At 52.1% G+C, this 19,821-nt stretch overlaps 1 protein-coding gene across 3 annotated transcripts in view; it reads left to right on the forward strand.

Moving 5' to 3' along the window:
• The window catches only part of RASAL1 (RAS protein activator like 1), a 38,088-nt gene that overhangs the window by 15,589 nt on the left and 2,678 nt on the right, over positions 1-19,821 (forward strand). For 2 of the 3 annotated variants that reach the window (XM_064379790.1, XM_012469029.2), the window contains 14 exons: positions 41-172; positions 2,123-2,211; positions 3,560-3,677; positions 3,822-3,975; positions 4,361-4,425; positions 4,713-4,825; positions 8,013-8,205; positions 11,967-12,104; positions 12,963-13,107; positions 14,326-14,498; positions 15,650-15,787; positions 15,867-16,002; positions 17,737-17,857; positions 19,124-19,176. In XM_064379790.1, coding sequence (XP_064235860.1) covers positions 41-172; positions 2,123-2,211; positions 3,560-3,677; positions 3,822-3,975; positions 4,361-4,425; positions 4,713-4,825; positions 8,013-8,205; positions 11,967-12,104; positions 12,963-13,107; positions 14,326-14,498; positions 15,650-15,787; positions 15,867-16,002; positions 17,737-17,857; positions 19,124-19,176 — 1,768 coding nt within the window. Of the gene's footprint in view, positions 1-40; positions 173-2,122; positions 2,212-3,559; positions 3,678-3,821; positions 3,976-4,360; positions 4,426-4,712; positions 4,826-8,012; positions 8,206-11,963; positions 12,105-12,962; positions 13,108-14,325; positions 14,499-15,649; positions 15,788-15,866; positions 16,003-17,736; positions 17,858-19,123; positions 19,177-19,821 lie in introns of all 3 variants that reach the window. The other variant, XM_012469028.2, reaches the window with a different exon arrangement.

Below are 19,821 nucleotides of genomic sequence, written 5' to 3' on the forward strand. Positions count from 1 at the left end.
ATCAGCTCTCCCACTCACAGACCACTTCCCTCGTCCTCAGACCATCAAGAAAACTCGCTTCCCACACTGGGATGAAGTGCTGGAGCTGCGGGAGATGCCAGGTGCCCCGTCCCCACTTCGGGTGGAGCTCTGGGACTGGGACATGGTGGGCAAGAATGACTTCTTGGGCATGGTGAGCCTCACTCCCTGCAACACCCTCCATGGCTCCTCAGTGCCTCCAAGGGGGAAGATGAGACGGGCTGAGTCCTGGCTCCCAGAAGGGTGGATGTGCAGCTGGCTCATCAGGTTCTCCTGGTTAGGCCTGGGTGATGCAGTTCCATTGCTCTATTGTACAGGTGAGGAAACTGAGGCTGTTAAAGGTACAGGAACCTACCCAAGATCACAGGGCGGGCCCAGATTCTTATTCTGGGATGACAGCATGACAGATGACTGTGTGCTGGCCCTGTGCTGAGTGTCCTTCCCACAGAGCCTCGCTGCTTAACCTTCATGGCCACCCTTTGAGGCTGGGTCTGTTGCTATCCCCATTTTACAGATGGGAACACTGAGGCTCAGAGAGGCTAAGTGGCTTTTTCAAGGTCATATGGCTAAGAAAGAGCAGAACCAGGATTTGAGTTCGGATCTCTTTGACTCCAGACCTACACCCTTAACTCCTACTCCTGGAAGTCGGTTCAGGGTCTTTCTCTTGGTTTTCCCATCTTTGGAAACAGCCCGGTAGTTTCTCAAATAGTTAAAGATAGAGTTACTCTATGACCTAGCAATTCCTCTCTTAAGTATATACCCCAAAGAAATGAAAACCTATGTTCACACACAAAACTCTGACATTACTGTTCAGCATGAGTCATAACAGCCCAAAATGGAGAAAACTCAAGTGTCCACCATACATAAACAAAATGTGCTCTCTCGATACAATGGAACATTATTCAGCCATAAAAAGGAATGCGGTACAGTAAGTCCTCACTTAATGTCATCCACAGGTTCTTGGAAACTATATCCTCAAGTAAAATGACATACTGTATGCTGTAGGAACTTAACCTTGCTTATCTTTTAATTTTTAATTTTTTTTTTTTTTTTGAGAAGGAATCTTGCTCTGTTGCCCAGGCTGGAGTGCAGGGGCATGAACTCAGCTCACTGCAACCTCCACCTCCTGGGTTCAAGCAATTATTTTGCCTCAGCCTCCAAGCAGCTGGGATTACAGTGCACACCACCATATCTGGCTAATTTTTTTATTTTTAATAGAGACAGGGTTTCACCATGTTGGTCAGGCTGGCCTCGAACTCCTGACCTCAAGTGATCTGCCCACCTCAGCCTCCCAAAGTGCTGGGATTACAGGCATGAGCCACCCGCCTGGCCTTAATTCTTACTTATAGTAATTAGCCATGGTATATTTGATTTCCTTACACGTTGTGAGTCAGGACTTACTGTACCGGCACATGCTACAACATGGATGAACCATTATGCTAAGCGGAAAAAGCCAGCCCCCCCAAAACACATATGATTCCGTTTATATGAAATGTCTGGAATAGGCAAATCTATGGACACAGAAAGCTGTTTAGTGGTTGCCAGGGGCTGGGGGACAGGAAGTGACTGGTCATGAGTACAGGCTTTTTTAGGGCTCGTAGACAATGTTCTGGAATCAGTGGCACAAGTAATCGTGGCAACTCTGTGAATATACTAAAGATCACTGAATAGTACATTTTAAAAAGGTGAATTGTTCGGGATGTGAATTCCATCTGTAAAGTTCTTTTAAAAGAGAGAGAGGGTGGGGGTTGAGGGTCTTCAGAGCTGTCCTCATTCCTTTTGATAGATGAAATTTATGTTCCTAAACAGAGCTGAAAATACACTCAGTCCAGACATGCTATCTCTAGCAGCTGTGTGACCTTGGGCAAATCACTCTACGTCTCTGAGCCTCAGTTTCCTCAACTGTAAATTAAGTGTCCCTGGGATGCCCTCAGTGTCCTGGCAGGAGCTGATAATTTGGGACTTGTGGAGAGAAGGAGGGGGCCCTGGCAGGCCATTCTGCCCCTCTATGGGTGGGCAGTCTGCTCTTCCAGGGCTGGGTGAGACCTGAGCAGGGCAGGGCGGGGCAGGGCCCGGCTGAAGGTCTGTGTGTCTCTCCCTAAAGGTGGAATTCTCTCCGAAGACCCTCCAGCAGAAGCCGCCCAACGGCTGGTTCCGCCTCCTGCCCTTTCCCAGAGCAGAGGAGGATTCTGGGTAAATGTGGGTGCAGAGGGAGGGGGCCAGGCTGGAGCCACGTTGGGCAGCATCCACAGCTTGTGGGCAGAGCCCATGCCAGCCCACACACTATCACTATGCCACTTCATTCATGCATTCATCCGCTTAACAACTGTCTACGGACGGTCTCTCAAGGTGTTTACATAAGTCCACGTGAGTTCGCTTTACACCCATTCACCTATTCATGTGCAAACATGTTGGTTCACACTTGATGTATATTCAGAACTTTGGGTCCTTCCACACGTGTCCATACTGTTCATTCTTGAGCACACTTGGTTAAACCGTCTCTGCTTGTCCTGTCTTGTTTATACCCATCAAGATCAGCTCACACCTGTTTATACTGGCCACACCTGTTCACACCTGTTTATACTGGCCACACCTGTTCACACCCATCCACTCTTGTTCCCACTGCTGACACTCATCTACACTTGTCCACACATCCTGTACATAATTTGTGTACACCGGCCTTATCTATCCACTCTGGCCACAGCTGTTTACATTGTTTGTGTACATTCCTTTTTTATTTTTGAGATGGAGTCTTGCTCTGTTGCCCAGGCTGGAGTGCAGTGGTGCGATCTCAGCTCACTGAAACCTCCGCCTCCAGGGTTCAAGCGATTCTCCTGCCTCAGCCTCCCGAGTAGCTGGGATTACAGGCGTGTGACACCACGCCCAGCTGATTTTTTATATTTTTAGTAGAGACAGTTTCACTGTGTTAGCCAGGATGGTCTTGATCTCCTGACCTCGTGATACGTCTGCCTCGGCCTCCCAAAGTGCTGGGATTACAGGCGTGAGCCACCATGCTCGGGCTGTACATTCCTATTTATACCTGTTTGCACCTGCCTACCCCGTTCACGCCTGTCCACACGTGTCTATACCTGTCCACACCTGGCTTGTTTTGCGAACATCCACCCTCTTCCCATGTGTGCCCATTGGCCTCTCGTGGCTCTCCACACCTGCCCATGCGCACTTGTGCTCTTCCATAAAAGCATTGTTTCTTTTCTTTTCTTTTTCTTTTTATTTGAGATGGAGTCTCGTTCTGTCACCCAGTCTGGAGCGCAGCGGCACAATCTCAACCTCTGCCTCCCAGGTTCAAGCGATTCTCCTGCCTCAGCCTCCTGAGTAGCTGGGACTACAGGTGTGTGCCACCACGCTGGATACTCTTTGTATTTTTAGTAGAGATGGGGTTTCGCCATGTTGGTTAGGCTGGTCACAAACTCCTGACCTCAAGTGATCCACCCACCTTGGCCTCCCAAAGTGCTGGGATTACAGGCATGAGCTACAGCACCCAGTCGGATCTTTCATTTTCTTATGGTCTGATCCTGGACAGGGGGAGCCTGGGTGCCCTGCGCCTGAAGGTGCGCCTGATCGAGGACCGCGTCCTGCCCTCCCAGTGCTACCAGCCTCTCGTGGAGCTGCTCATGGAGTCTGTGCTGGGGCCAGCAGAGGTGGGTGCGGCAGGCAAGCAGTGCTACCAGGGGGTGCTGGGGGTCCGGATCCTGGCCTCCCCTGCCTCATAGAGCCCTATCTAGGCCCATCGGCTTAGGGAGTCCCAGGGGCCGAGGTCACCTCTGCCTCGCATCCCCACCTAGGAGGACACTGCTAGCCCCCTGGCTTTGCTGGAAGAGCTGACCTTGGGGGACTGCCGCCAGGACCTTGCCACCAAGCTGGTGAAACTCTTTCTTGGCCGGGGACTGGCTGGACGCTTTCTGGACTATCTCACCCGGCGTGAGGTGGCTCGGACCAGTGAGTTGCCCGCATAACCCCCTGCCATCATCCCCCCTCCCCAATGATGGGCCTGCAGGAGGGTCCCTGGGGGAGGAATGGGGAGGTATCAAGCAGAGGGAAAGGGCTTCTTTTTCTGTGGATCCCTGTACCCCCTGTACCCTGTGCACCCCCAGACAACTGGGAGCCCAATTGCCCGCTCAGGCCCTGGTTTTGCCACTCGTGAGCTGTGTGACCTCAGGCAGTTCACTTAACCACTCTGGGCCTCTGTACTGTGAATGGGGTTGATATTTTGGGTCTTTCTGATTCTTGGGGCTGGAAGAATCATGACCCCCACCTTGGGTAAGTGGGGTGAGCTGGGTGCAGCTCCCTAAATCCCAGCAAACACTTCCTCCTGCCCTCCCAGTGGATCCCAACACCCTCTTCCGTTCTAACTCCCTGGCATCCAAGTCGATGGAACAGTTTATGAAGGTGAGTAGGTGAAGGCCCGGGGGGCCAGGCACAGCTTCCTCGAGTACATCCTTCCCAGTGCCTGCCTGGATCCCACGCTCGGCTGGCTTCAGACAGAACTGGGTGGCCGAGCTGCAGTGCAGGTGGCTGGTGCCAGGCCTCGCCCTGAGTTGCACCTGGGTGTGTCCCCCACCGCAGCCCTGGCCTCTCTCCGAACCTCTCCCTGCATGGTCCCCACTGTGTCCAGCTCGTGGGCATGCCCCAGCCTCGCCCTCAGCCCCGCCCCGTGTGGTGTCCCCTGCCCCCAGCTCGTGGGCATGCCCTATCTGCATGAGGTCCTGAAGCCCGTGATTAGCCGTGTCTTTGAGGAGAAGAAGTACATGGAGCTGGATCCCTCCAAGATGGACCTGGGCCGCACCCGGTGAGCAAAGCCCTGATACTCTGATGGCCTCCCTTGGCTACCCGGAGCCCTGTCTGGGGACTGGGTCCATGCTGACTGCCACCCACCGTGAGGGCACGGCTGCTCAGGAGCTCAGTGGCTGAGCTCAAAGCCTTACACACGAGCCCTTAGGTCCTCAGGCTGTGTGGTATAGGGGTTATGTTTGGGAATCTGATACTAAGCTCCCTAGGTTTGTAGTCCCAGCTCTGCCACTACTGGTGGACAAAATTGCCAAAACTTCTATGCCTTAGTTGTTAAGTTGTTTTCGTGTGTGTTTGTGTGTGTGTATGTGTGTGTGTTTTGAGACAGGGTTTTACTCTGTCATCCAGGCTGGGGTGCAGTGGTGTGACCATGGCTCACTGCAGCCTCAACTTCCTGGGCTCAGGTAATTCTCCCACGTCAGCCTCCTGAGTAGCTGGGACTACAGGCGCACATCACCACGACCAGCTAAGTTTTTGCATTTTTAGCAGAGATGAGGTTTTATCACATTGCCCAGGCTGGTCTCGAACTCCTGGGCTCAAGCAATTCTCCTGTCTTGGTCTCCCAAAATGCTGGGATTACAGGTGTGAACCACTGTGCTTGGCATAATCACAATTTTTAAGATTAAAAAACCTAAAATATTGATCTAATGTTCTTCTACTTAATGCACATATTACTTCTAAGATATCCCTATCCAGCTTATGAGAATGTTGTGGTCTGAAGCGTGGGCTCATGACCTCTGCTCCAAGATTTGTGGGACGTAACTGAGTCACGCATGTGCTCCACAAGCATTCATGATTTTTTTTTTTTTTTTTGAGAGAGTCTTTTTTTTTTTTTATTGCCTCTGATTTTTTTTTTTTTAATTGCATTTTAGGTTTTGGGGTACATGTGAAAAACATGCAAAGTTGTTGCATAGGTGCATTCATGGCAGTGTGATTTGCTGCTTCCCTCCCCCTCACCCATATCTGGCATTTCTCCCCATGCTATCCCTCCCCAACTCCCCCCGCTGTCCCCCCCACTCCCCCGCAACAGACCCCCGTGTATAGTGCTCCCCTCCCTGTGTCCATGTGTTCTCCTTGTTCAACACCCTCCTATGAGTGAGAACATGTGGTGTTTGGTTTTGTGTTCTTGTGTCAGTTTGCTGAGAATGATGGTTTCCAGGTTCATCCATGTCCCTACAAAGGACGCGAACTCCTGAGAGAGAGTCTTATTCTGTCGCCAGGCTGGAGTGCAGTGGCACAATCTTGGCTCACTGCAACCTCCAACTCCCTGGTTCAAGAGATTCTCCCGCCTCAGCCTCCTGAGTAGCTGGGACTACAGGCGTGTGCCACCATGCCCAGTTAATTTTTGTATTTTTAATGGAGATGGGGTTTCACCATGTTGGCCAGGATGGTCTCAATCTCTTGACCTCGTGACCCGCCTGCCTAGGCCTCCCAAAGTGCTGGGACCACAGGTGTGAGCCACTGCACCCAGCCAGTGATCTTTATTACTGTGGTGCTGGGGGTCTCTGACATTAGTGATCTTTCTTACTGTGGTGCTGTGGTTTGCTGACATTGGTGATCTTTATTACCGTGGTGCTGGCGGTCCCTGAGTGGGCCTGCCTGCAAGGGAGAGGGTGGAGTGCTCAGTGAGATTGCGAGGAAGCACATCAGTGGCTGGAGCTCATTCCACCCCTCTGTGGGCTCCTCCTCCTTTCTCTCCAGAACCTTCTCCTATCTGGCCCAGAAGCCTGGGGCTGTGGAAAATGATTGCTGAGGTATCCATTGGGGACTGTGGCAGAGACAGGAGAGGGTCTTTCCTTGTGCTGTCCACACCTCCTGACTACCTTAGAGGCAGGCGTCAGGACCCCCTTTTACTGATGATGCAACTGAGCCTCAGAGAGGGAAGGTCACCTGCCTGAGGTCACACAGCCAGGAAGTTACAAAGCAGGGATTTTGTCCCAGGCCCTGAGCAGAAGGGCACAGTCCATCTGTGAGACTCTAAGTCGAGGGCTTTTCCTAGCACACTTGACAAGAATGGCAGAGACTCAGTGGGCACCCATGGGGAAGGGGCATCAAGGGACCTGGGCACAGCAGGGTGGCAGGCAGGCTCTGGAGTTGGCAGTCCTGAGTTCTAATAGCTGTGCCGTCTCCCCAGTAACCTCTCTAAGCCTCAGTTTTCTTCTCTGTTAAATGGGAACAGTAAGGCCACTTACCCCATCAAGTTGCTGTTAGGATTAAACGAGACCCTGCCAGAGACAATGAATCCAGGGCTCAGCACATTGGGTCCAGGACACAGTGGGGCTGAGAACCTCCAGTTCTCAGTCTGGGTGTGGGCAAGACGGACCCTCAATCTGTGGGGAAAAAAAGGAACACGGTAATTGCAGATGGCAAAGTGCTGTTCTGTCATCCACAAAACAAAACAGTTATTGAGTGCCAGGCTCTGGGCTGAACACTGAGGATATAGCAGGGAACAAACAGTCCCGAGTCCCTATTTTGGGGGGAGACAGATAATGAGGCACTGGAGGAAGAAGGTTTATTTTTTTTTGGTTTTCTTTGAGACGGAGTCTCGCGCTGTCACACAGGCTGGAATGCAGTGGCACAATCCTGGCTCACTGCAACCTCCACCTCCCAGGTTGAAGTGATTCTCCTGCCTCAGCCTCCTGAGTAACTGGGATTACAGGCATGCACCACCACACTGGGCTAATTTTTGTATTTTTTGGCGGAGATGAAGTTTCACCATGTTGGCCAGGCTGGTGTTGAATTCCTGATCTCAAGTGACCCACCGCCTCAGCCTCCCAGAGTGCTGGGATTACAGGCATGAACCACTGTGCCCGGTTGGGAAAAGGTTATTGAAGGGGACCAGGGAATGGAAGGAAATGAGGCCTGCCATATTCCATAGGGCGGGGACAGGGCAACCTCACAGGGAAGGGGACATCTAAGCAAAGACTTACAGGCAGTGAGAAAGGGAGTCTTGTGGAGATTTAATGGAGAGCATTCTGGGGAGGGAGATAAGCCCAGTGCAAAGGCTGTGAGATGGGAATGAGCTCATCCTGTTTGAGCAACAGCAAGAAACCCGGTGGGAAGGGGCAGGAGGGAGGCTGCAGAGCTGTAGGAAAGATGGGTCCTCTCTGAGCTCGGCGGGTCGGTGGAGGGTTTGGGGCAGGCAGATGCTGAGCCCCGAGGCTGAGCTGCTCTGCCGGCCCCTCCAGGAGGATCTCCTTCAAAGGCGCACCCTCGGAGGAGCAGATGCGGGAGACCAGCCTGGGGCTGCTGACGGGCTACCTGGGGCTCATCGTGGACGCCATCATGGGCTCGGTGGGGCGCTGCCCACCTGCCATGCGCCTCGCCTTCAAGCAGCTGCACCAGCGCGTGGAGGAGCGCTTCCCCCAGGCGGAGCACCAGGTGCGCTGGGCTGGGAGGCTGAGGCTGGGGACGGGCCGGAACTTGTCCAGGGTCACTCGGAGGAGTCAGAGCAGAGCTGGGACCTGAACCCAGGCTGCTGGCATTAGAGCACTCTGTCCTGGCAGAAGTGGGGACAGCGTTCCTGGCAGGGTCCGGGTCCCAAGAATGATAATAATCATAAAAATAGGCTGGGCGTGGTGGCTCAAGCCTGTAATCCCAACACTTTGGGAGGCTGAGGAGGGTGGATCGCTTGAGGTCAGGAGTTCAAGACCAGCCTGGCCAACATGGTGAAACCCTTTCTCTACTAAAAATACAAAAATTAGCTGGTCATGGTGGTGCACGCCTGTAATTCCAGCTACTCAGGAGGCTGAGTCAGGAGAATGGCTTGAATCCAGGAGGCAGAGGTTGCACCACTGCACTCCAGACTGGGTGACAGAGATAGACTCTGCCTCAAAATAAATAAATAAATAAATAAATAAATAAATAAATAAAATAATGGCAGCTAACACTATATATAGCCTGACCATGGACCAGATCTCATTTTAGGTGATTTATGCATTTATTACCCTATCTAATCATCATTTGCACCCCGTGAGGTGGATACCAGGATTATTCCCATTTTACAGAGGAGGAAACCAAGGCCCAGAGAGCTTAAGTCACACAGCTAGAAAGGGGTTACATTGGGACTGGCACTCACCCAGGCAGGCTGGCTCCTGAGTCTGTGCTCATAACCAGCAATTAATAGAGTCTGGCACAAAGTAAGTGCTTCTTAAAATTCCAGCTGTACTACAGAGAGAGAGGAAGTAAGAGAGAAGAACGCAGATCTGGCATACAGTATGTGCTCAGAAATACCCAGAATAAAGTCTAAAAATAAATCCCTGCAGGTGTAGTCTATACTAACAAGGATAGAAAAGCTGAAAACTCAGACACTGTGAGTTTCAGGCAGATGAGGCACAAGAACCAAGTAGGCAGCGTGTGGGGTGGGAGTGAGTCGTGGAGACTGCGGCCAGCTGGAGCCCCCAGAGCTTGTCTAAAGCGGACAGCTGCAGGGGATCACTGCCATATAGAAATGGAAGCCAAGTACTGCCAGATCTTTAGAGTTTCTGGATTTTATGTGAGGTGTCTTATTTATTTATTCATTTATTTATTACTTTTGAGATGAGGTCTTGCTCTGTTGCCCAGGCTGGAGTGCAGTGGCACGATCATAGCTCACTGCAGCCTCTATCTTCCAGGCTCGAGTGATCTTCCCACCTCAGCCTCCCGAGTTTCTGGGACTACTTGGCCGCACCACCACGCCCAGCTAATTATTCATTTATTTTTGTAGAGACAGGGTCTCACTGTGTTGCCTGAGAGGGTCTCGAATTCATGGCCTCAAGCAATCCCCCTGCCTCCTCCTCCCAAAGTGCTGGAACTACAGGAGTGAACCGCCGCCCCCAGCCTGGCCTCTTATTTTTGAAATGTCAGCACGAATTCACTTGAAAACCAAACACACAAAAACATTTTAGGTCAAGCATTTCAAAACATTTGTGGTTGCACTGGCCTATGGGCCACCAGTTTGAGACCCCCTGGTTGAATGCTCAGCACACTTCCTCAAGTGGCTGTCATTGTCCTCACTTGCAGACAACATCGGGTGAGACTCTTCTGTAGTGCTGATGTATCAGACCCAGGGGTCACTTTGCAGGAAGAGCTGAGACCTGCTACAGGACGTCACTGTCAGAGCCCACTTCCTAGGCCATCATTGGAGAGCGTTTGAGTTATGCCATCTCTCTCTCCACTTCCTGTTTACAGACAGGGAAACTGAGGCCCAGAGAGGCAAAACACCTTGGCCAAGGGTTTTCCAGACTCCCAGTTGGGGTCTCTCCCCTCCTCCCCCTCCTCCACCTCACCTGGCTGGGTTCTCACCCGGGCTGCCGGCAGAGGTGTTAAGTCGGTCACAGCAGTGGCAGGGAACAGGGAGGAAAAGGAGGAGGCCAGCTCCCAGACAGCCTAGACCTTGTAGGAGGAGCCAATATCGGTGACACCCAAGTGTCCTCTAGTTCTCAGCCCCCAAGGTGGGCCGAGAGCAGGGACTTTCTCAGGCCCGGGGAACCCAGGGAAGCCTCCTTCTCTGTTGTGCTGATACCGGTTCCTCAAAAAGGAGGAAGCTAATGAGCTGATGTGCAGACTAATATTACTCTGGACTACAGATGGTGGTGTGGTAGTGGTTGTTTTGGGGACAGTTCAGGGCTTCAGATGGAGGGGAAGACGCTCCCTCTGGGCAGTTCCAGGTACCCAGCTCCTGCAGGGCTCACTGTCAAGGCCAAGATGACACCCCACGGAGGGCATTGTTTCATGTGTGACTGCAACCTCTAAATAAACACAGGCGCAGACTCTTGAGCTAAATATAGTGGGGCAAGTGTGAGAGGTGGGTGGGGAGCTGGTTTGCAGGGAGCAAGATGCACCTAGGATGGAGGGACACCCTTCCCTGAGTCACCTCTACTGGCGCTGGGGAACCAGCCTTACCTTTAGATGGGCCAGGCCCCGGACTCACATGGAGGGGCACCGTACTCTACAGTTTGTAGAGGGCAGAGGTTGGGGGTGGGGAGGTGCACATAGGATGGACCCAAGCCCATCAGACTGGGTCCAGTACTGAGCCTCAGTTTCCTCATCTGAAAAAATGGGATAATAGCACCTACCTACCCCCACAGGGTTATTTGAGGACTAAATGTGGTAGTTAAGGCTTGGTTTCTAACACTTGGTGAGGGCTCCTTGGTAGCTGGTGTTGAATGGCAGGTGAAGAACAGAGAGTTCAAATCCTTGGCTGGGCACGGTGCCTCACGCCTGTAATCCTGGCACTTTAGGAGGCCAAGGCGGGTGGATCACTTGAGGTCAGGAGTTCAAGACCAGCCTGGCCAGCATGGTGAAACCTTGTCGCTACTAAAAAAAAAAAAAAATATATATATATATATATAATACATATACACACACATATACATATATATATACACACACAAATATTAAAAATCAGCTGGGTGTGGTGGCGTACACCTGTAATCCCAGCTACTCAGGAGGCTGAGGCATGAAAATCACTTGACCCTGGGAGATGGAGGTTGCAGTAAGCAGAGATCGTGCCACAGCACACCAGCCTGAGTGACAGAGCATGACTCTGCCTCAAAAAAAAAAAAAGAATAAAAAGAAAAAAAAATCAAAGTCCAACTCCTGGCTCTGCCACTTATGGCTGTGTGGCCTTAGGCAAGGAAGCTTCCCTCTCTGGGCCTCAGTTGCCTCTGCTGTAAAATGGAGATGTAATGCTTCCTGGGGTGAGTATTAAATAAACAAATGTATAGAGAGGTATCTGTCCTGCTGCTATTATCATAAATCACAGATCTGAGTTTGGATCCTGACTTTGCCACTCATTAGCTGTGTGACCCTGGGCAAATCGCTTGTGTCTCTGAGCTTCTGCTTCCTCATCTGTAAAATGGGAGTCATGATGGTGCCTCCCTTATAGGGCTGTGCTCTTGGCATAGTGCTTGGCGCAAAGGCAATTCTGAGGACATTTGGCCAAATTTGCTTTTGTAGAATTGGTTTTGTTATTCCATTTTCCAGGTGGGAAAACTGAGGCCCAGAGAGGAAAAACTTCCTTGGCCGGCCAGTAGGGCTTCCTGGTCAATTTCCTATCCCGTTTCTCTTTGCACCACGAATTTCTAGTTCTTGCTGCCTCAGTTTACCTGGCTGGGAAGTGGGTTTGGGGGATTCCTCTCACCTGTTGCTCTTCCCAGCAGGACGTGAAGTACCTGGCCATCAGTGGCTTTCTCTTCTTGCGATTCTTTGCACCCGCCATTCTTACCCCGAAGCTGTTTGACCTGCGGGACCAACATGCGGACCCCCAGACGAGCCGCTCACTGCTATTGCTTGCCAAGGTGCCAGCTGTGAGGTTCCCCCATCCCCCATACTCTTAGCCAGGGATAAAGCATGGTAGGAACAGAGCTGGGAGGCCAGACCTGCGGAAGACCCAAAGAACACCCAAAGAAACCCATGTCTGAAACACCACCACTGGTATTCCATTCCAAGGGTGAAGGCAGTCATTATGACTCCAATTTCCTCTTTGGAAATGAAAACCCAACCCTTCTAGGAGGAAAGTGGAAAGCAGGCTAGCAGTCATTCACACCTTGGTATGAGTTAGATCATCTTTTGCAAAGGGGTAACAACTTGAGATTCTGCTGGGCTCCTGAGTATGCATGGTAGGACTGAGCAGTCCTGGCTGCGGGAGGGTCTGGGCTTGGGAGGGAACAGAATAAGGTCACTGGAGGGTGCAGATTCCAAAGAGAGAAGGGGAAACAGATATCACCCAAGGCAGTCATTGATATGAATCTTCTTATTTATTTATTTGAGACAAGTCTTGCTCTGTCACCCAGGCTGGAGTGCAGTGGCATAATCTTGGCTCACTGCAACCTCCACCTCCCGGGTAGAAGCAATCCTCCCACCTCAGCTTCTGGAGTAACTGGATTTATAGGCGTGCACCACCATGACTGGCTAATTTTTGCATTTTTAGTAGAGATGGGGTATCACCATGTTGGCCAGGCTGGTCTCGAACTCCTGACCTCGAGTGATCCGCTTACCACAGCCTCCCAAAGTGCTGGGATTACAGATGTGAGCAACCATGCTTGTCAATATAAGTCTTCCTTTTACTGAGCACTAATTTGGGAGCCAGGAGTCCACAGAGGGCCCTCCCCTCTGCTGTGACCTTGGCCCTGGCATCCCCCGATTCTTTGCTCCAGGCTGTGCAGAGCATCGGAAACCTGGGCCAGCAGCTGGGCCAGGGCAAGGAACTGTGGATGGCCCCCCTGCACCCCTTCCTGCTGCAGAGCGTCTCACGTGTCAGAGACTTCCTGGACCGGCTGGTGGATGTGGATGGGGATGAAGGTGAGTTCCTCTGGTCCTGCCACACTTGGCTTCTCAACCCAATTGGGGCACCACTCAGGGATGCCCCTTTCCCCCCACCAGCTCCTCAGCACTGAAAATGTGAATCTGTGGGTCAGTCAGTCAACTAACATTTCCTGACACCTACTGTGCTAGGTCCCAGAGATGAACAGAGCCCAGAGCCCAGGTGCTGTCCTCCAGGCCATCCCAGCCAACGTGGGGATGTGGTTGTGGGTGGGATCGTGGCATGTTGTGTGTGCAATCGACAAACATCTATTAAGTGCTTACTGTGTAATAGGCACATTTCTAGGTGCTGGGGATGCAGCAGTGAACAAGACAGAGAAAATCTCATCTCATAGAGGTTTTATTTTGTTTGGGACCACAGGCTGTCAGCAAGATAAATAAGCAACTTATGTGGGATGTTAGAAAGCTGTAAGTGCTAAGAAGGGAAAATCAAGGAGGAAAGACGGGACCTGAAAGGGAACAGGTAGAGAGCCGTGAGGATCCTGGGAAGAGTGTGCCGGCAGGGCACAGCATGTGCAAGGGCCCTGAGGTAGGACAGAGAGCAGCAGTGAGGACACCTGTGAAGAAGAGTGAATTGAAGCAGAGGGGAGGCAAAGAGGCGAGGCCAGAGAGGTGAGGGGGCCTCATAGGCCTGGGGAAGGATTTTAGCTTTGACTTGCAGTGAAACAGAACCACAGGATGATTTGTAGCAGAAAAGTTGTGGTTGAGTCCATGCCAAATGTGGGGGCCAGGCCATCACCTAGTTGGGTCCCAGTCCCATGGGAGCAACCTGTCAGAATGTAGAGCCTGATTGTGGCACGGTGGGGTCCCTGTAGTGCTGGGGTGGGGTGGTGGGGCTGTGTCCTGGCTCCCTGGGCGTGGTTAGATGCAGGGCACTACCTGAATGGGATCCCGTAGGGTATGGCTGCTCCTGCAGGAGTGCGAGACCAGCATGACCAACATGGTGAAACTCCGTCTGCATACGATCTGCAGATTTCTCTGGTTGGAGAGGTCTTCAGGGGCTACTCTGACCACCTCCTCCTCCCGGCTTCCATGATTGCATTCCCTATTGAGGGAGTGGAGTCTGAAGTCATTCTGCCTCTAAGGGAGCAGAGAACCATGTCCATCCATTGAGGCCCTCCCTGGGCATGCTAGTGGAGCAGGGTGAGCCTGGAGAGGACAGGCTCACTGTCCACCGTCTCTTCTCCCATTTCCCAGGGGCTGCTGTCCCAGCCAGGGCCCTGGTCCCGCCCTCAGCGATTGTTCGAGAAGGTTATCTGCTGAAGCGCAAGGAGGAGCCCGCCGGCCTGGCCACACGCTTCGCCTTCAAGAAGCGCTATGTCTGGCTCAGTGGGGAGACCCTCTCCTTCTCCAAGAGTCCTGAGTGGCAGGTGGGGTTCTAGTCCACTATAGAGGGGCTTTCAGGGGGGGGCTTTTTCAGGGTGCTGCCTCTTTGTACCCACCAGGATCTAGGGCACATGCTAGACTAAATTTTGGATGTGTTCACTAGGAACATGCGCAGACATTCGGGCACATTCATCCAAGCATTCATTCACCCGTTCATTCATTCAGCAAATATTTATTGAGTGCCTACTATGTGCCAGTGTCCTAGGCACTGGAGATACAGAAGTGAACAAGACAGGTGAAACCCTGTCCTCGTGGGGCTGGTGTTCGTGACTAAAATGCCCCGAGACCCGTGTTGGAATCTCCCGAATGGGGAGCTTTGTGCACAGCAGTCGATGGTCACAGGTAACACCGGGAAGGGAGCCCATGCTGACTCTTCTGATTTTATCAGAACAGTGGAGATTCTAGGGGTCCACTCTCTGGGTTCTGATTTTGGGTCCACCTGATGCGTGACCTTGGAAGGGTCATCTATCTTCCTGTGCCTCAGTTTTCTCATCTGCAGGTTGAGGAGAATAATCGAACCAACCCCAGAAGTTTGCTGTGATCATTAAATAAGTTGATCAATGTAAAGTGCTTAGAACTGCATCCCAAGCACCATAGAAGTGGTAGCTATTATCAGGAAGGAAACCGATACGGATGCCGAGACAAGTCACTTAGAGAGGTGGCAGCGCGGTGGCTCACACCTGGAATCCCAGCACTTTGGGATGCTGAGGTGGGCGGATCACCTGGGGCCAGGAGTGTGAGACCAGCCTGGCCAACATGGTGAAACGCTGTCTCTACTAAAAATACAAAAATTAGCTGGGCGTGGTGGTGCATGCCTGTAATCCCAGCTACTTAGGAGGCCGAGGCAGGAGAATTGCTTGAACCTGGGAGGTGGAAGTAGCAGTGAGCCAAAATCGTGCCACTGCACTCTAGCCTCGGCGGCAGAGGGAGACTCAATTAAAAAAAAAAATGGATAGGGCAGGACTCGTGAACAGCCCACATGGATGGATGGAGGGGCACACAGAGCACAGACTTACTGGGTGGAATGTCCCGCCTCTGGGAACTGACTTCACCTGCCGCACACAACCAGACGGAAGCTGTCCCCACCCCGGCCCTAGCCCCCAGCCCATCCCGCAGCGACAATCCTCTTCCCTAGACGCGCCACTCCATCCCGGTGTCGCACATCCGCGCCGTGGAGCGCGTGGACGAGGGCGCCTTCCAACTGCCCCACGTGATGCAGGTGGTGACGCAGGACGGCGCGGGGGCGCTGCACACCACCTACCTCCAGTGCAAGGTAAGGCCCCGCAGCGACGGGGAGCTGGGGCGTCCCTCGGTTCCCATCCCGCCCCCTGATCGCCTCCCACCCGCTGCAGAATGTGAACGAGCTCAACCAGTGGCTCTCGGCCTTGCGCAAGGCCAGCGCCCCCAACCCGGACAAGCTAGCCGCCTGCCACCCCGGTGCCTTCCGCAGCGCGCGCTGGACCTGCTGCCTCCAGGCTGAGCGCTCAGGTGAGGGGGGCAGGGCGGACTGCAGGCTCCACTCTTCCCACCCGTCAATCAGCGGGTGTCCCACCTCCGCCCGGGTTGGCTGTGTAACTTTGGGCAAGTTACTCAACCTCTCTATGCCTCAATCTCCTCAACTGTGAAATGGGGTTGATGACAGTGCCTACCTCATGGAGTTGTGAGGATTAAATGACTAGGTTTACACAAAGCGCATAGGACGCTGCTTGGCCCATTCGGCATATTTTTAAAGTACTCACTAGGTGCCAGCATCCCAGTGGTGCCCATACATCATGGAGCTTGTTCTCAAGAAAGATGGATGCATAACCCCAATTTTTTTTTTTTTTTTTTGAGACAGAGTCTCACTCTGTCTTCCAGGCTGGAGTGCAGTGGCAGGATCTTGGTTCACTGAAACCTCCGCCTCCAGGCTTCAAGCGATTCTCCTGCCTCAGCCTCCTGAGTAGCTGGGATTACAGGTGTGTGCCACTGCACTCAGCTAATTTTTTAATATTTAGTAGAGACGGGGTTTCACCATGTTGGTCAGGCTGGTCTCAGACTCCTGACCTCAGTTGATCCACCCATCTCAGCCTCCCAAAGTGCTGGGATTACAGGTGTGAGCCACTGCACCCGGCCTTTTGTTAACACAATGTTATGAGTGCCAAGATGAGGCTTTTGAGAACTCCAAAGGATGTCTCTGACCCAGCCTCAGGATGGGGGCTCAAGGAGGGCTTCCTGGAGGAGATGCTGCTTAAATATGACCTGAGTAGAGTAGAAGTTAAGCAGTGATATTGGAGACAGAACTGGGAGCTGGGGGTAAGGAAGTGTTGCAGGCGTCATGAGCAAAGGCCTGGAGGTGGGACAAGGTAGGCTGATGGATGGAAAAGGGTCTATGTGGCTGGAGCCTGGAATGAGGGAGGAGTACGGGGAGAGACGAGGCTACTGCTCAAGTCTGGGGAGCAGCAGTGGGGCTGGATGTGAGTGGAAGATGTAAGATTTAAAGGAAGTAGTGGGTTTTTTTGGTTTTGTTTTTGAGACAGTCTCTCTCTGTTGCCCAGGCAGGAGTGCAGTGGTACATTCACGGCTCACTGCAGCCTCGAACTCCTGGGTTCAAGCAGTCCTCTCACCTCAGCCTCCTGAGTAGCTGTGACCACAGACATGTACCACCATGCAAGGCTAATTTTTTTTTTTTTTTTTTTGAGACAGAGTCTCACTCTGTTGCCCAGGCTGGAGTGCAGTGGCACAATCTTAGCTCTCTGCAACCTGTGCCTCCCACGTTCAAGCAATTCTCCTGCCTCAGCCTCCCAAGTAGCTGAGATTACAGACCTGTGCCACCAGGCCCAGATAATTTTTGTGTTTTTAGTAGAGACGGGGTTCACCATGTTGGCCAGGCTAATCTCAAACTCCTGATCTCAGGTGATCCACCTGCCTTGGCCTCCCAAACTGCTGGGATTACAGGTGTGAGCCACCGCTCCAGGTCCAAGACTGATTTTTAAGTTATGTGTAGAGATGAGGTCTCGCCATGTTGCCCAGGATGGTCTCAAACTCTTGGGCTCAAGTGATCCTCTCATCTCAGCTTCCAAAAGTGCTGGGATTTCAGGCATGAGCCACTACGCGTGGCCTAGAAGTGGTAGGTTTGAGGAGGGATTTTAGAGGCGGAAGGGGCAGGGCTTGGCGACTGCCTGGCTGTGGGGGCTTCTGGAAGGGTAGAGGGCGTTACTGATGAATGAAGCTATATCCCCTCAGCTGCCGGCTGCAGCCGTACACACTCGGCCGTCACCCTAGGGGACTGGAGCGACCCGCTGGACCCTGATGCTGAGGCCCAGACAGTGTATCGGCAGCTGCTCCTGGGGCGGGACCAGCTCAGGTGGGTGCCCCCACCCATCCCATTTCACCTATGACCAGCTGGCCCAGGCCCCCACCATGGCCTTGCTGTGTTCATTTAGTCATTCTTTGCATGTGTGTTGGGGGATCTTCCCCGGGGCCCTGGCCCAGACCCAGGGTGGGGACTGGGTGTCTACACTGTCAGGGCTTGGGAAGCATCCTCAGTGGGAGGGGTTTCACATGCAGAACTAGGTCTTGGGATCTTTTAATACCTGGGGCCCCAGAGACCCTGGCACAATTCACGTAAAATCTTGGCCCCTGTGCTTGCTAAATAACCTTGGGTAGATCTCTTTCCCTTGCTGGTATGAGGATCACTGTCACTATTACTTGGTGACACAAATTTGTCCCAACTGATTATAGAGTGGGTTCTGAAGCTGACCTGCCTGGGTTCAAATCCTGACCTAGCCACTTACCAGCTGTGTGATCTTTCTTTTAAAAAAATATTTATTTATTTATTAAATTATTTATTAATTTAGATAGAGTCTCGCTCTGTTGCCCAGGCTGGAGTGCAGTGGCATGATCTCAGCTCACTGCAACCTCCTCCTCCTGGATTCAAGCGATTCTCCTGGTTCAGCCTCCCAAGTAGCTGGGATTACAGGTGCGTGCCACCACGCTCGGCTAGTTTTGTATTTTTAGTAGAGACAGGATTTCACCATGTTGACCAGGCTAGTCTCGAACTCCTGACCTCAAGTGATCCACCAGCCTCACCCTCGCCCTCCCAAAGTGTGGGGATTACAGGCATGAGCCACTGCACCCAGCCAGCTTGTGTGATCTTAAACAAGTTGCTTCACTTCTCTGTACTTCAGTTTCCTCATTTGGAAAAGGGGGATAATAATGGTAGGGACCTTGTGGGTTGTCCTGAGGATCAAAAGAGCTAATACAGTTAGAGCACTTTGTAGGCACCTGGGTACATAGCTTTCAATAAATGGTAATGATGATGACAATGATGCTGTGTGACCTTAGGCAAGTTACTTAACCTCTCTGTGTCTCAGTAATCATCTGTATAATGGAGCTAATAGTAAATACCTACCTCATATAAGTTTGTCATGATAATTAAATGAGTTAATACATGTAAAAGGTTTAGAATAGCATCTGGCACTCTAGAAATGTTTGCTGTATAGATGATGATGATGATGGTAGATGGTGATGGTGATGATTCAGCAAAACTAATTTCTCAGAGAATCTCTGGGGTAGGAAGCAGGATTGAGAATCAGGGACCAGACTTATCTTTCTCCTTCTCACCTTCCAGGCTGAAATTACTGGAGGATTCCAACATGGATACAACTCTGGAGGCAGACACAGGTAAGGGCTCCTATACCATAGAAGGTAAAGGCCGGGCACAGTGGCTCACACATGTAATCCCAGCACTTTGGGAGGCCAAGGTGGGCGGATCACTTGAGGTTGGGAGCTGGAGACCAGCCTGGCCAACATGGTGAAACGTTGTCTCTACTAAAAATGTAAAAATTAGCCAGGCGTGGTGGTGCACACCTGTAATCCCAGCTACTCCGGAGGCTGAGGCAGGAGAATTGCTTGAACCTGGAAGGCGGAGGTTGCAATGAGCTGAGATCATGCCATTGCACTCCAGACTAGGCGACATAGTGAGACTCTGTCTTAAAAAAAAAAAGAAGCGGCCGGGCGCGGTGGCTCAAGCCTGTAATCCCAGCACTTTGGGAGGCCGAGGCGGGTGGATCACGAGGTCAAGAGATCGAGACCATCCTGGTCAACATGGTGAAACCCCGTCTCTACTAATACAAAAAATTAGCTGGGCACGGTGGCGCGTGCCTGTAATCCCAGCTACTCAGGAGGCTGAGGCAGGAGAATTGCCTGAATCCAGGAGGCGGAGATTGCGGTGAGCCGAGATCGCGCCATTGCGCTCCAGCCTGGGAAACAAGAGCGAAACTCCGTCTCAAAAAAAAAAAAAAAAAAAAAAAAAAAAGAAGCTGAGGG

The sequence above is a fragment of the Aotus nancymaae genome, unplaced genomic scaffold (assembly GCF_030222135.1).
Source record: "Aotus nancymaae isolate 86718 unplaced genomic scaffold, 86718_ANA_hifiasm-v0.15.2.pri h1tg000021l, whole genome shotgun sequence".
NCBI classification, from domain to species: Eukaryota; Metazoa; Chordata; class Mammalia; order Primates; family Aotidae; genus Aotus; species Aotus nancymaae.